General features: G+C 47.6%; 1 protein-coding gene across 13 annotated transcripts; it reads right to left on the bottom strand.

Moving 5' to 3' along the window:
• Positions 1-23: 23 nt before the first annotated feature.
• Atrip (ATR interacting protein) lies at positions 24-14090 on the bottom strand. 13 transcript variants are annotated; one of them, NM_001106859.1, is made up of 13 exons: positions 13703-14059; positions 12359-12489; positions 11471-11641; positions 9295-9413; positions 7768-7925; positions 7024-7122; positions 6097-6223; positions 5261-5932; positions 1656-1792; positions 1418-1509; positions 932-1012; positions 571-820; positions 24-178 (listed from the first exon to the last, which is right to left on the bottom strand). In NM_001106859.1, exons 1-13 carry the CDS (start codon positions 13950-13952, stop codon positions 111-113), a joined length of 2355 nt encoding a protein of 784 aa, NP_001100329.1. In that variant the 5' UTR covers positions 13953-14059; the 3' UTR covers positions 24-110. The 13 variants fall into 13 exon arrangements, with proteins under 13 accessions (NP_001100329.1, XP_063121330.1, XP_063121329.1 ...); XM_063265260.1 differs by lacking the exon at positions 24-178 and having other exon boundaries at positions 658-816; positions 13703-14090; XM_063265259.1 differs by lacking the exon at positions 24-178 and having other exon boundaries at positions 752-820; positions 932-1276; positions 13703-14090.
• Between the last annotated feature and the right edge of the window lie 20 nt (positions 14091-14110).

Here is a 14110-nt window from a genome sequence, read left to right on the forward strand (position 1 = left end):
ATCAAGACTCAGGAAACAAAGCCGGTTCTCAGCAGGAAGTGCAGTTTTAATCAGTGGATGTGGCAAAGACGGTGGGGCTAGTGCCACCTTGTGGCTGGATGCTCAGGCCCTCAGCTACAGTCCATCTCGGCGTCTTCCAAATCTGTCTCTGCAGCACAGAGGTCATCCAGGGCAGCCTCTGAGCCAAAAGGAAGAGGGTTCTGAGATTAACTTGATGGTGCTGGGGCCTGGAGGCCTACCCATCCTCCCTAGAGGCACAGGAACTAACCAGTCCCTTCCATGTGTAGGCTTTGCTCCCTCAGCTACTGTGAGCAAAAGTGATACAAAAGCAATCGGGACAGATCTTTGTGGAAAAACCATGGCTCAGCTAGGCCGATTCAATAGACATAATCAAATGGGAACCTATCATACTCAGACCTAGAGCAGGAAGGCCATGTCTGCAGTGCCAGGAATGGCTCTGGTGGCAAGGGCAGACTCAGGGAAGGAAAGGAGACCAGCAAAGGAGTCTGACTTTTTCATCAGCCTCAGGCAGAGGCATATGAAGGCTGTGACAGTCTCTTGATAGCTTACCTTCACAGTCAGTCACATCAGGAAGGGCTCGAATCAGCATGCTGACCCCTGGCATCACCTGGTCGTACTGATGCAGGACCTCGACACAGTGCACAGTAAAGAGCTTGTCCTTCTGAGATAGGCTGTGCAGCAGCAGCACAGTGTCCCGCAGACAGCGGACCGTCTGCTTCTGCTGGTGGGTCCTTGGACCCCCTGCCCGCCGCACAGTCAGCCATTGCCTGTGCAACATCACAGTGAGTGCTCTGACTGCCTAGGGGAAGAGAGGGCACAGACTGAGGTCTTGCTCACCTCGACACTTCAAGGGAAGCAGGACTGCCCTTCACCAACTGAGCCGCCATGATGTTAGCCTCCGGCCACTCACCTCTACATTGCACTGACAGTCAGAAACAATGCCAGCGGGGGAAGGGCTCTGCACACTCAGCTTGGCCAAGAGCCACACTACCTGGAACAAGAAGACATGGTGTTCACCCTGTGTGGAACCCAGTTATCATAGGCTTCTGCGGGCATTCCTAAGGTGCTCTAGCTACTTCAACAACTGCTTGCCTGCACAGGTGGGGTACAAGTAGTGGTAGCCTCAGGCTCTCAGACCTGAATCTCACCAACAGCTCACTGCTTCCAGGACCAGGATCAGGCCCCAAGCCCCAGGCAGCATGATCAGGCAACTCTGCTGAGCACCACTGCAACCCAGGATGCACTTGTATTGCATCTGTGTGAGGAACCCCTAAATGTTACCCTCTGCTGTTTGACACACTGACCAAAATGAATTGTAGCTCCTATTTTCCCACAAGTGGAGAGGAGGCCCTGGGCTCCTGAAGGGTGAAGGGTGAGCAGAGTCTGAGAGTCTTACCTCTTGTTCCAGCTGAAGCCACTGTGTCTCTGAGGCCGTTTTGTCAGGCCTTGATGTAATGTACATGTACAGCCTCAGGAGAAGGCAGCCTTCTGAAAAGGATTCCAGACCTCACTCAGGGTCCCCCTTTTCATTGTAGCCTGGGGTACAAGTACAGAAGCCCTTGAGGGGCTCTGAACCTGCCCCAGTCCTTCCCTCTCACTGCAGGACAGTTGAGAGCCGCCCTGCCCTGCTTTACCTGAGTGGGAGCACAGCTGCTGTGCTAGGCTGTCCTGGTCCACCAGAACAGAGAGCAGCTCGACAGCCAGCAGCACACACGACAGTGGCAGCTCTGAGCAGAGGCACTGTGGCAACATCGGGAACACGAAGGAGAACCTAGAGAATGGTCACAGTTATGACACTCTCCAAAAGGACACTTACTGCAGTGTGGCATGGGTTCAAGTTGACTGTACCTACTACTTCAAGACTCCCAAGAAAACAGGTACTAAACTTTAAAAATGCTGACTTAAAAATGGAAGGCTTTTACTGGTAGGTTGTGTGTGTGTGCGCATGCGTGTGACAGGTAAGGATAATCTCAGCATTTAGGAGGCAGAGGCAGGACCTACCACATAGTGAGCTGGAGATGGACCTGGGCTATATGCAGCCAAGTCTCACCACCATATCAAAACCCCTCATTTGCCCTAAAAAGGAAGACAGGACCTTATGTGGACCTTTATCAAGTAAACAGGACAGGACTCTGTGGACTGGGGATACACGACTGCACTATACCCCAGGCTCCTTCCTGTGTCTGCTTAGGGATACAGGTCCATACCTTCAGCATGAGAAATGTCCCTTGTCTAATACAGAGGCCTGGCCAGGGCTCCGTGGGCAGAGCCACAGCCGTCTGACAAAACCAGTCACAGGGCAAGGGGAAGAAAACGTTTCTTTCCACCTGCTGAAAAACACTGCCTTCTGTCACCAGCGTGAAAACCTACTATGACATGTGTGTGTAAATGAATGTGTGTGTGTGTGTGTGTGTGTGTGTGTGTACACACATGAATGAGTGCTCATTCATATTTCCCCACTGAAGAATGAGACAAAGGGATGGAACCCAGTCCTAAGGCTCAAATCGATTTGCTCTACCCACATTACCTACAGCATGCAGAAGAGAGGCCTTGAGCACGTATGTATGTATCAATGTGTACACATGTGGCATTTCAGCACAGAGCATGGAGGTGGGGACTGTCCATCAGTGTGTCATTGGAAAGTAAAGGTTCACTGTTTTGGGGTAAACTTATTTTATAGCACTTTTAAAAAATGATTATTTTTACATGGTTTTCTTTCTTTCTTATTTATTTACTTATTTAATTTGTCCTTGTTTATATGCCTGTGTGAGGTTGTCAGATCCCCTGAAACTGGAGTTACAGAGTTGTGAATTGCCCTGTAGGCGCTCAGAAGAACCTGGGTCCTCTGGAAGCAAGCAGGGCTCCCATTTTACAGCATATTCTACAAATAGACAAGAAGTTGGGCATTCTTCAGTTGCCAGGTACTGTGGATCTCTGGGGGCAGGGGTAGTTTAACTTGGTTGCTTACTGGGCTGACCAGTCCTCCCTAGCCCACTATGGTCCTGCAACATAGCTGGAGAGCCCTCTTTTACAGTGAAATGTGAGGCCAGGCATGGGGATGCACACCTGTCATCCCAGGACTTGGGAGGCAGAGGCAGGTGGAGCCGAGCTGAGGCCACCCTGGTCTGCAGAGTGAGTCCCAGGTCAGGCAGGGATGGACAGAGAGGCTCCATCTCAGGAAGGAAAGGAACACACAGCATCATTAGAGAAAGACTGGTGTCGTGCTCTCTGCTAAGGCAGAATTTGTTTCAAGACCCAGAACAAGGACACTGGGCAGAGACTGCAGGATTTTTGGCTACCTGTCATAACCTGCTTTATGGCCCTGATAGCACCCACCCTGGCTTTCACAAGAAGGTAAAAAGGAAGCTGGGCAGTTTATCTTGGGCACATGAGGAAATTCACAGAAACGTATTCTGTTAGGGTGTGTGTCTGAGAGCAGTGGGCAATGGCTTATCACAGTAACTGGCTTGATACTATCCTAATATGGTCACGTGTTTTAGACAAGTTTTCCTGCTTCAGAATAGGGATTAACAAACACTGACTGAGCCAGGATCTGTGTGAAGGAGTAAAGAGTTATAAGTGTCACCTAAGCCAGCAGCAACCGAAGCACTTGGCTAGTAGAAGCATCCATTAAATAGCAGCACTCTCAATAGCTGTGGGTCAATGACAGGAACAGGGTCTACCAACAGAATTGGGAATGTGTGCTTTGTGGGATTCGCTCACTACATAAGAAACAGGTGACCAGCCAGTGTGGCTGGGCCTGTGAATGGCAGTTCTTCCCCACACGCTGTTTATACTGCACTGAAGTACTGTGTTCAATTTCATACCCTAGGACAGGTAAAACTAGCTAAAAATAGTGGAAAACATGGTTCAGAAATACTTTTAAGAAAAAGGAAAGTTGGGCTGGAGAGATGGCTCAGTGGTTAAGAGCACTGACTGCTCTTTCAGAGGTCCCGAATTCAATTCCCAGCAACCACATGATGGCTCACAACCATCTGTAATGGGATCCGATGCCCTCTTCTGGTGTGTCTGAAGACAGCTACAGTGTACTCTCATATATATATATAAAATAAATCTCTTAAAGAAAAAGGAATGCTGAGTTCAGATAAGATTCTGATTTTTGAGACAGGGTTTCACTGTGTAGCTCTGGCTGGTCTCAGATATCCACCTGTCTCTGCCTCCCAGGTCCTGAATTAGCGGCACTGGCCATGATGCCTGGCAGAGCATTAGTGCTATGAGCGGTAGTGCTCTAACATAGCAACTGGCCTTATACATACTCACTGTGAGGAAACAAATGGACGGTTGGTGGAGGGCGGGCTGGCAGTATTTATAATTCTCCCCACCTTGCTCTTCATGGTCTCAGTTCCCAAGTTAGGAACTTATAATTTTTTAAAGATTCATTTATTTACATAGTTTACTTTGTGTATGAATGTTTTGTCTACATGCATGTACATGTAGCACATGCATGCCTGCCAGATTCCTTGGAACTGGGGTAACATGGTTGTGAGCTACCATGTGGTTACTGGGAATCCAACTTGGGTCTTCTGCAAGAAAAACAAGAACTCTTAATTGCTGGGCCATCTCTCTAGCACCCCAGTTAGTAATTTATAACAGTGGTTTTTTGTTTTGTTGTTTATAAGCTAGATTCATTATATTATGACTTCCGACCAACTACTGTTAAAGCAGCAAGTACCTGAGATGGGAAACAGATGTGAACACAGCTGGGCATGGATGGTTGTGCACGCCTTTAATCCCAGCACTTGGGAGGCAGAGGCAAGTGGACCTCTGTGAGTTCTAGGCCAGCCTGGTCTATAGAGGACAGCAAAACCTGTTACACAAAAAAACCCTGTCCTTGGTGGGAAAAAAAAGCAGACACAAGGTTGACAGATTTGCCCCAAGGCCAGCCCATGGCTATAGACACTCCTGATACTCTACTTTCTTACAAAACTCTACCTCATTGAAACACGCTGGGCCCTAAGTTCTTTACCTGACCCACATCTCGGGTTCAAAGGCCTCCTAACTCAGCCTTTGTCCAAGGCCAGCCACTCTTCCCAAGTGGCCTGTTACATGTGCCTTTGCTTACCTGGTCCCCTTCCCATTACCTCAGAACTCCCTGAAGCCAGCCATAGCTAAGTAGTAGGATAGGTCAAGGTGTGAACAAAGTGCAAAAGCCACAGGTTAGACCTCAAGAGGTCAGGTAGACCCATGGAATCAGGCCTCCTGGGAGTCGTCTTTATACCTGGGCAACAAATCAGAGGAAGCGTTTTCAGCTAACTTCACCAAAACTTTGAGGCACTGGCTCAGGACACTGGCTTGAAATTGACCTGATGTTGTAGAAGAGAACGCCATCAGCTGAAGAAGCATCTTCAATAGTGGGTGCTGGTTTTGGCCATGAGCGTCTTCCCTGGAGGCTGAGACTGTATCTGCACAAGTCTGACTTAAGTCTCCTTCCCGGGCAGCAGCATTGGTCCCCATGCCTGACAGTAACAGGCAGACCACTGCCCCACTGTGGCACACCAGGTGCTGAAGGACGCTGAGCGAAGCCACAGAAGTACTTTCCAAGCTACAAACGGAGTCCTCTGGGCTAGCCTCTACCCCAGAGCTCATGTGGGAGGTGTCTGTCGGAGAGGCCCCAGGTGCCCCGTTCTTCTTAGCTGGGGTTAAGTCTTGTAGAGCCTGGCAGTGTAAGCCAATGAAGAACTGTACAAGAGGGAGGATATGCACAGCTCCAGGAAGCTGGCAGAGTGGGAAGACTCTTCTGCCTGCTACATCTCCGTCATGTGAGCTCTCACTCCTGGCAACCAGATTTAATCCAGTGAATGCCAAGTTCTGTGCTTCTCTCAGGGCAGAGGGGGAAAATGGCCCATCAGAAGAGCTGATGGTCCTGAGGCCTGAAGTCCCAGGCAAAGTACTGGAAACAAAAGAAAATAGATTAGGTCAGGGACCCCCAGATCACCTGACTGCCAAGTTCTTTAGCTCCCCAAACATGCCATAAACCTCTCATGTCAGCCAGAACCAGAAAAGTGTCTGCTTTGTGAAAACTCCCAAACAAGCCTTCTGGGAGCTCATGCTTACCTGAGCCCTGCTGGCTGCAAGATGGGGCCAGTGGGAACCTCAGCTCCACTGCTCAGAAGGTGACAAAGACCTAGAGATGACCCTGGCACCAAAGGTTGCTTCAGGAGCAAGTTTATCAAGATAGAACCTGCAAAAGACAAAGTGACTCTAGAATGTTCTGACATGGGAGGGCTCTTCCTCCCTCCCTTCGTTTTTTTTTTTTTTTTTTTTTTTTTTGACATGGGGTCTCACTGTGTCACCTCCTTTGGTTTGAATTCATGATCTTCCTGTCCCAATCTCTAAGACACTAGGATTGCAAGCAAGCCTGACTACTGAAGACCTTTTCTATGGCCTTGGAGGGAAGAAGTGAGGGACCTTTAGATTCACTGTATCTAAGCTTCTAAACTCTGTTACGATGCTTCTAGGGGCAGAAGGCTCCAGAAATACCTGTTCTTAGCTTTAAAAACAAAACAAAACATCCTTATACTATTGACCAGCAAACCGATCTATCTACCTACCTATCAACCATAAACCCGTCTATCTGTCTGTCTGTCTATTTCTCTCACAGATATCCCCACCTCTGCCTCTGGAACACTGGCACTAAAGGCATCACATAATGCCACACCTAAGATTAATTTTATTTATTTACTTATTTTATGGGCAAAGGGGATGTGTGCCCCAGTGCACACGCAGAGATCAGAGGACAACTTTTGATCATGTGGATCCTAGGAATTGAACTCAGGTTGTCAGGCTTGGGGCAGACACCTTTACCCACTAAGCCGCCTCACCAGACTACATTGTTTTTCTCTTTAAGTCAGACTCTTGTGTGCCCAAACACTAAAGGACGCCTGGGACAGGGCTCTCACACAACTCCCTTAGGTAATTCTGTGCATCACAGAAGAAAGTGGGAGCCACACAGGCTCTTACAGAAAGCAGGTCTTCTGGTACCTTGAGTGTTTTTTCTCTGTACCCAGCTGTCAGTGAGAATTTTCTGCTGCACGTCTTGCTTCAGGAGGTTACCTCCCACATGGGCTTTATTATCCGAAACTAGAAAAAAATGTGAGTCGAAAGCTGAGTATAAAAGAGCAGGTGTTCCAGGAACTCCTACATATAATATTTAAGATGGGATAATCTCTTTAAACACATTTGAAAGCACAGCCAAAGTATCTCCAGATCCCTAAAAAGAAAACCTGTTTGCCTCACCTAAAATGGAGCAGTGTGGTAAAAAGAGTACTCTCCAACTTGACCCATTTTTTTTCTTTTTAGGTCACAGTCATTTGTTTCACAGAACAACCTATGATTAAAGGTCACATTAGCTGTTTCACATACAAAGAAACTGAAACGCTGAGGTAATGCACTTGCCCAGATCACATAAGCCAGTAAGTACGGTTGAGTCTTACATCCAGACTGCTCTGCCTGCTTGTAACCTACTGTGCAGCGCCCCACTAGTTGGGGTCACCAAACCTGTGACTGCAGTTTCTCAAGAGAGCAGTGGCAGTGGTGGGAAGAGAGGCAGTGTGTCTAACTATAAAGTGGTACAGGAGAGTCCCCTTGAAGGACTCTCAGCCTCTTGTGTCTCTATGTGTCAAACTGTTGATGCCCAGAAACTGAGAAAAAGAAAGTGAGTGTTATTGTTTCTGCACTAGCTGGGGCAGTCCATTATACAGCACCAATTACTAACATTTGACTTACCCTCTTGGCCCACCAGAAATTTGTGTCCTGCCTCAGTCTGACAGGGGTGGAAGAGAGGCGTGTTAGCACTAAAAGACTCCTTTGTAGGGAAAGTTGTTTTTCCAACATGTGGAGAACATGCTTCTGACTTTACAACCACAGAAGAGCCTTTCCTAGGACTGGAAAGAGTTAACTATGAGAGCACAGCAGGATGTTTAAATACCTAGTTATTAAATTTCTAACATCAACTTTTCACATCTAGATACTTTAACTAGAGGTTTTATGGGTATGTCAGTCTGTGTTGAAGGGTAGCGTTTATTTTCATATCTCTCGGGCATCCAAAAAGTCTTAACTGTTGAACACCCAATTTTTAGTAATCAGTGCCTGGATCCAAAAACTTCTAAAAGAGAGTCTAGCGTGGGGCTGAAGATAGGTCAGCAGTAAGAGTGAACGCGGCTCTTACAGAAGATCTAAGTTCCTTCCCAGGACCCATGGCCGGCAGCTTGTAAGTGCCTGTAACTCCAGCTCTGGAGAGCCCAGCGCCCTCTTCTGGGCCCTGTAGGTAATGCATGCACAAACATACACAAACGTGTATTTTAAAAAGAACCTTCAGGACAGAGAGGGTCTGTTAGAAAGTGTACTGGAAACTGAGTAAGCTCCTCAGCACACAACACCCAGGCCTTCTTCCTACTGCTGAGGGGTAAAGAGTGACGACCAACCTCCTCATCTCTCCTGTCTCACCTGAAGCATGCAAGGGAAGGAGAGTTCAATCTCACTCTGCCCAACATGGGCAAAGGCAGGAGAAGGTTCCATACCAGAAAGAGTTCAAATGTCAAGGCTGACAGACACATGAGAGACTGCTATGGGAGGCAGAGGGCAGGACACAGACCATTAACAAGCTGAGCACATCTGGCAGCAAAGGAGGGGCTGTAAGACAAAGGTCCCAGATAGCAAATGAGCAAAAGTATTTTACGTAGCCAGGACTGAAATACATTCATGCTTAGGGAAGGAGGGTTATGCTAATTAAACAAATTACATAAAAATGAAGGCTGGTCTGTTTTCAAAATTTGAAGAAAGGCCTACTACCCTGAAGGTGGGTAGTAGTACCACACCATAGCCCAGGGTCCAGGATGGGCTGAAAAGGGGCCATGAGGAACCTAGCCAAGCACCAGCGTTTGCCTCTCGGTTTCCTGCTCCACTCAGCTGTGAGCTCCTGCTGCCGTGCCTTCCCCATCATGATGGAGTGCACTCCCTGCACTGTGAGCCAAAACAAGCCTTTCTTTCTTAAAGGAAAGGACAAAGGACAAAGGACAAAGGACTATCCTACTATCCTTCCAGCTTTTTTAGTCTCAAGGGACTGTGTTACCGGGGCCCCAGTCAGGGAAAGCACACCTAGAATACTGTAATGGCTCAGACCAACCAAGCCACCTTTGCATCCTTCAGGAATGAGGGCCTCAAAACAATGCCCTTCAGTCCCAACAACCCAGAGAGTTGTCAGGCTTTTTGCAAAACAATGCCAAACTAAACTGTCAGTCCAGCACCCCTTACCTGACTTGGGAGACTGACGGAATGGTTAGTTTATTTGTTCGTTCGTTGCTCTGAAGCTTTGTCCTTAATTCATTCATTTCTGCATCTTTAAACTGGAGTTCAGACTGCAGTGATTGGAGCTGAAAGCCAAAGATATTTATGGTAACACTACCATACACACACACAAAAATACGTTCGTGGTGGTGCACACCTTTAATCTAACACTCGGGAAGCAAAGGCAGGGGTGGGGAATCTCTGTGATTCCACATATTGACTTCTGAGGCTGCCAGGGTTACAGAGAGTCTGTCTCAAAAACAACAACAACAATAATACATTCCTTAGCTTCCAAACTTCAAGTCAGTAAAGGAAAACAATGAAAATACATTATCAAGGTCTGCTGTAATATAAATGTCCTCAAATATTAGCCTGTTTTTCTTGAAAAATACACTAGAAAGATGTAACAGACTCTATTGTGGAAGTAATCTATGAGGGCTCAAATACCAGCCCATTGCCTGTTTACCTTCACTGAGTCTAACAGGAACTTAGCATTCTCGGCTGGGACTGCGCATTAGAGAAAGTGATGGCTGAACAGTACCCAGCACAGAGCTGGGGAGAGCGATGTCTTATCTCGGCAGTAACATGCCCAACCCCACCCCACACTCTGCTCCCCAAACTGCTGCCGAACTCTCAATCCTCTTCAGCTTTCACAGGGATTGGCTGCTAACATCATCTGTTAGTTCCTTAGTGGTACCGGGGTCTTCTTGGAAGTCTGAGCAGATTATCTGGAAGTGTTACCTCAGTCTGTGTGTGAGTATATGCTGAGATTGGCCTGTCTGTGTGTCAGGAAACTAGAAAGAGGGTCAGAAGAGGGACTGAAATCTTAAGCAAGTGAGGAAACAGAGTAAGGGATACATGTACTAGGAAAGCAAAGGGAGAAAAAGCAACTGTAGCTCAGGTGGAAGGGTTTACCTGGGATGCACGCCCAGGGCTGAGTAAGGAGGCCTGGCAGCGGTTATGCCTGCAATCCAGGGCTCAGGGGGCAGAAACAGGAGGTTCAGAAGTTTAAGGACATCCTTGGCTACAAAGTGACTTTAAGGCCAGCCTGGGCTACATTACCAGATCACAAAAAAATAATGTTTGGGCTTCCCAGAACCTTCCCTCTGGTGGAGCAAGGGTATGTGCACAAAGAACTTGCTATGGGAACAGGTAATGGAGGCGGGCACTCAAGCTCCTGTCCCCGCCACTGCTCCCAACACTGGAAAGGGGGCGGAGTGCACATCCAACTGAAGTATCCACGGGTTCTAAAGGAAAGTGGTGCTGAGACTGGTACCTACCATTTCTCTTTGAACACGAGCTCCCTTTCCTCCCTCTGCCTGTGACTTAAATGAGACCTCTTTCAGAACCCGGCTGAAAATGGGCTGCCTCTTTAAAAATTTTAAGTTTGAGATGAGGGAGCCTTTCATTTGGCTTTCTGAAAAAGGATCTCACTGTATAGCCCAGGCTGGCCTTGGACCCATGGTAACCCTGTTGTACCAGCCTCCCAATTTATGCCCAGCTGAGGAAGCCCAAATCAAAGCTCTGGAGTTTTGAAATGTATGAGTTCATCCAGTCAGAACCCCTGCTGATAGAGCAACAGGTCTCACAACAGAGAGCCTGAGATGTCTGGTTTACACCATCTGAAGCCCTACTATGCCCCTGTTTTCCTAGACTTGGATGTGATAGCTAATGTATTTCCTTCTGGCTAAGCCGAGCCAACTGGATTTCTAACCTACCAAGGAGCCTAATTCAAGCCTATCCTAGAGATTCTAAGCTAGTGACTTGTTCCTGCCAAGAACCACAACCACAGCAAGGCAGGGCCTCATCTTACTCCTTGTCCAAAACAAATGCAGACCACGGAAGAAAGGCACATACCACCCACTAAGAGTGGAGAGCACTTAGACAATGGCTGTGTATTTCCAGGCAAGGCTGGTTGGTTACTGCTTTTATTTTGTTTATTTTTTAGACACAGGGTCTCACTTGACTGGACTGGAATTCACCCTGCAGTGAGCTGGCTCAGAGCTCACAGAGCTCCACCTGCCTCTGCCTCCTGAAATTAGAGGCATGTGCCAGCTTGCCTAGGCATAGTATGGCTTCTACTGTAACTCAGCGGTAGGCAACACTACTGTCCGTCGCACGCAACACAAATGTTCTAGCTCACCTTTTTGGAGAATTCCTTTTCCTTTTCACTGAGTGCTTGAGTCTTTTCTTGCTCAAGAAGAAAATGTGATCTTTTCTGTTCTTCTAGAACGGATTCTGTCTGATGCAGTGAGTCACGCAAAATTTTAATTTCTCCATTCTTAATTAGGATTTCTTCTTCCATTGCTTTCAGCTGCAAATTAGGCCCAATTAGCAGATATTCAGCAACAACAGTTTCCGAATACGTTCACCATTGACATAGATTTTTTCAGCTTTAACACCACAGATCACACCTTACATGGACTAAAATTCCATGTTATATTTCTGGGTTTCTTGGGCACCTACAGATGACCCACATGAGAGATGTATGAGAGCTTGCAACACTAACAAAATAGCAGCCATTATGATGGCATGTTCCTCAGATAAAGACAGGCTACAGGCTGTGGAGGCTGCAGAGATGGCTTAGCAGCTAAACGCACTCACTGCTCTTACAGAGGACCCAGGTTCCCTCCCAGTACCCATGTCAGGTGGTTCACACCAGTTGTGACGATGGTTCCAGAGGATCCAACACCCATGACATTCACAAGTACCTGCATACATGCAGTGCATATAAACTCGCACAGGCTCACGTATGTACACAGAGTAAATAACGTAGCAGGCATTCCTTCCCCACCTCCTGTCATTTCAGAGAGGTGACTCTAGGTGCTTGTTTTAGATATCTTTATGTATTTTACCCATGTTTTCTTAATACATAAACACATGAATCAGCTACAAATACAACAAATTAGGGCTGGAAGTATGACTTAACTGTAGCTATGTATGTGTATAGCATGTGTGAAGGTAAAGTCCTAGGTTCAATTCTCAGTATTAGAACCAAACAGGCAAAAAAGGAAACCCAAAAGTTACACACCTTTTCTTTAAGTTCTCTGTACTGTATCTGAAGTACTTCTAGTTCAAAGTTATCTTTAACTGGAATATCTTCTCTGTTTTTCCTTATAGGACTATTTGGTAACCCATCTAGTCGACGGACCTTATGAGCACCTGTATAAAAAAATAGTCCCCATTAGGTTGAGCATGGTGGCATGTAACTGTAACCCCAGCACTTAGATGGCTAAGGCACCAGGATCTCAAGTTCAAGGCTAGCTTAGTTATAGATGGAGAACCTGTCTGGAAGAAAATACCATGTATATATACCTGGGGGCTCACTATATACCCACCATTGTCATAAAATGCAAAAGGAGTCCAAGTTGAGATAGACCCAGTAAACAGTATTTATTAGTTCCGATCTCAGAGCATGATATAGAGAATCCTTCTGGCATAGCATATCTGAATATTCCCCCTTTCGATCCCCACCCACTTTCTGTAGTCTCAGCTCATGGCTGAAAGGAGTCTGCATTGGCTGTGCCTCTATTATGAATACTATTTACTGAACACACTAGGCACAGGATCTGCTGGTTTTTAAAGACCGATGGTGAACAAAATGGATACGTCCCCAGGGTGGGGACACTCCAGGGTTAGAGTATGGGATGATGAGTGACGTAGGGCCAAGAGGTGGGGATGGGGAGGTGCTGCCTTGTACCACTTCGTGGAAACTAGTGCCTAACCACTGTGGCATAATACAGCTGGTCAGCAATGAGTGTTTCCCAGGCAATATTGCTGGAGAGATGGAGGACCGACCACATTTCCAGGGATAATCCTATTTTTCGGATGCTTTAAATGCTAAGTACATTTGCAAGATCTCCATCAAACCCTTCTGACACTTAACTTACTCCCCAAGAGTGTAAGCTCTAAGAGAGAAAGCAGCTTTGGCATCGCTCGCCCATTGCTTATGGCTGTTGCCATTCCTCACCTTTGGGCAACCAGCATTGGTGGTGTATGAATCTCTCATCTCTTGCCTCTGACAGAAGCTTTCTGCCCAAGGGTTTCTAACAATGGGGTGCATAACATTTAAATCCTCTCACATGCGTTGTGACGGTCCTGAGGTGATCGTAGTCATGTTTCAAGGAAAATAATTAATAGTCTAGCTGTCTATATTTCAAATCTGCATATGTGAGGCCCTTTGACTTTTTTTTGTCTTACCACCAATTTAGAGGGTTGTTTGAAACAGAACCGCGTTTCGATCGGGTGCTATTTCGTTTTTAAAAGTGAGAGGGTAACGTCGGTGCAAGCAGCCAGTACCAAAGCTACCAAGCTGAAGAGGTCTGCACCACCCGCCGTGGGAACACCCCCGCCCCCCCCCCCCCCCGGCACTCACAGGACAGGTTCGGAGGCGCGACCGGACACTGGCTCAGGGCCTGTGACGCGAGGATGTCCAGTTCCTCTAGGTCGTCCGCAGTAAATTCCGCGTGCTCGCCGAATGGGTCTTCGGGGTCCGGAACTGTGGTCTCAGAGAAGCTCCGGGCCCGCTTGCTCGGAGGGTTCTCGATGGACCGAGACAGACCGAGGAAAGGCTCCAGGCCGCCACTCTGCTTCCTGTGGCTGTTCGGTGCGGGAGTCCCGGCCATGACTACCTTCAGCTCGCAGCATCTGAGGACGCCAAGCACAGGTTGATCGGCAGAAAGCCTGAGATGGCCCAACCGCCCGCGCGCCGCCGTTCCCCTCAGCTACTAGCGTCTCCCCAGCCTGCGGGCCAATCAGCTGCCAGCTACCGGGCACAGATGGG

Source organism: Rattus norvegicus, chromosome 8 (genome assembly GCF_036323735.1).
Source record: "Rattus norvegicus strain BN/NHsdMcwi chromosome 8, GRCr8, whole genome shotgun sequence".
NCBI classification, from domain to species: Eukaryota; Metazoa; Chordata; class Mammalia; order Rodentia; family Muridae; genus Rattus; species Rattus norvegicus.

Coding starts and splice junctions, on each gene's coding strand:
- Atrip (NM_001106859.1), bottom strand. CDS start 13,952: ATGGCCGGGACTCCCGCACCGAACAGCCACAGGAAGCAGAGTGGCGGC. Junction 1,793..5,260: donor TCCTCTGATTTGTTGCCCAG/GTATAAAGACGA, acceptor ACCATTCTCTAG/GTTCTCCTTCGTGTTCCCGA. Junction 821..931: donor ACTGTCAGTGCAATGTAGAG/GTGAGTGGCCGG, acceptor CTCTTCCCCTAG/GCAGTCAGAGCACTCACTGT.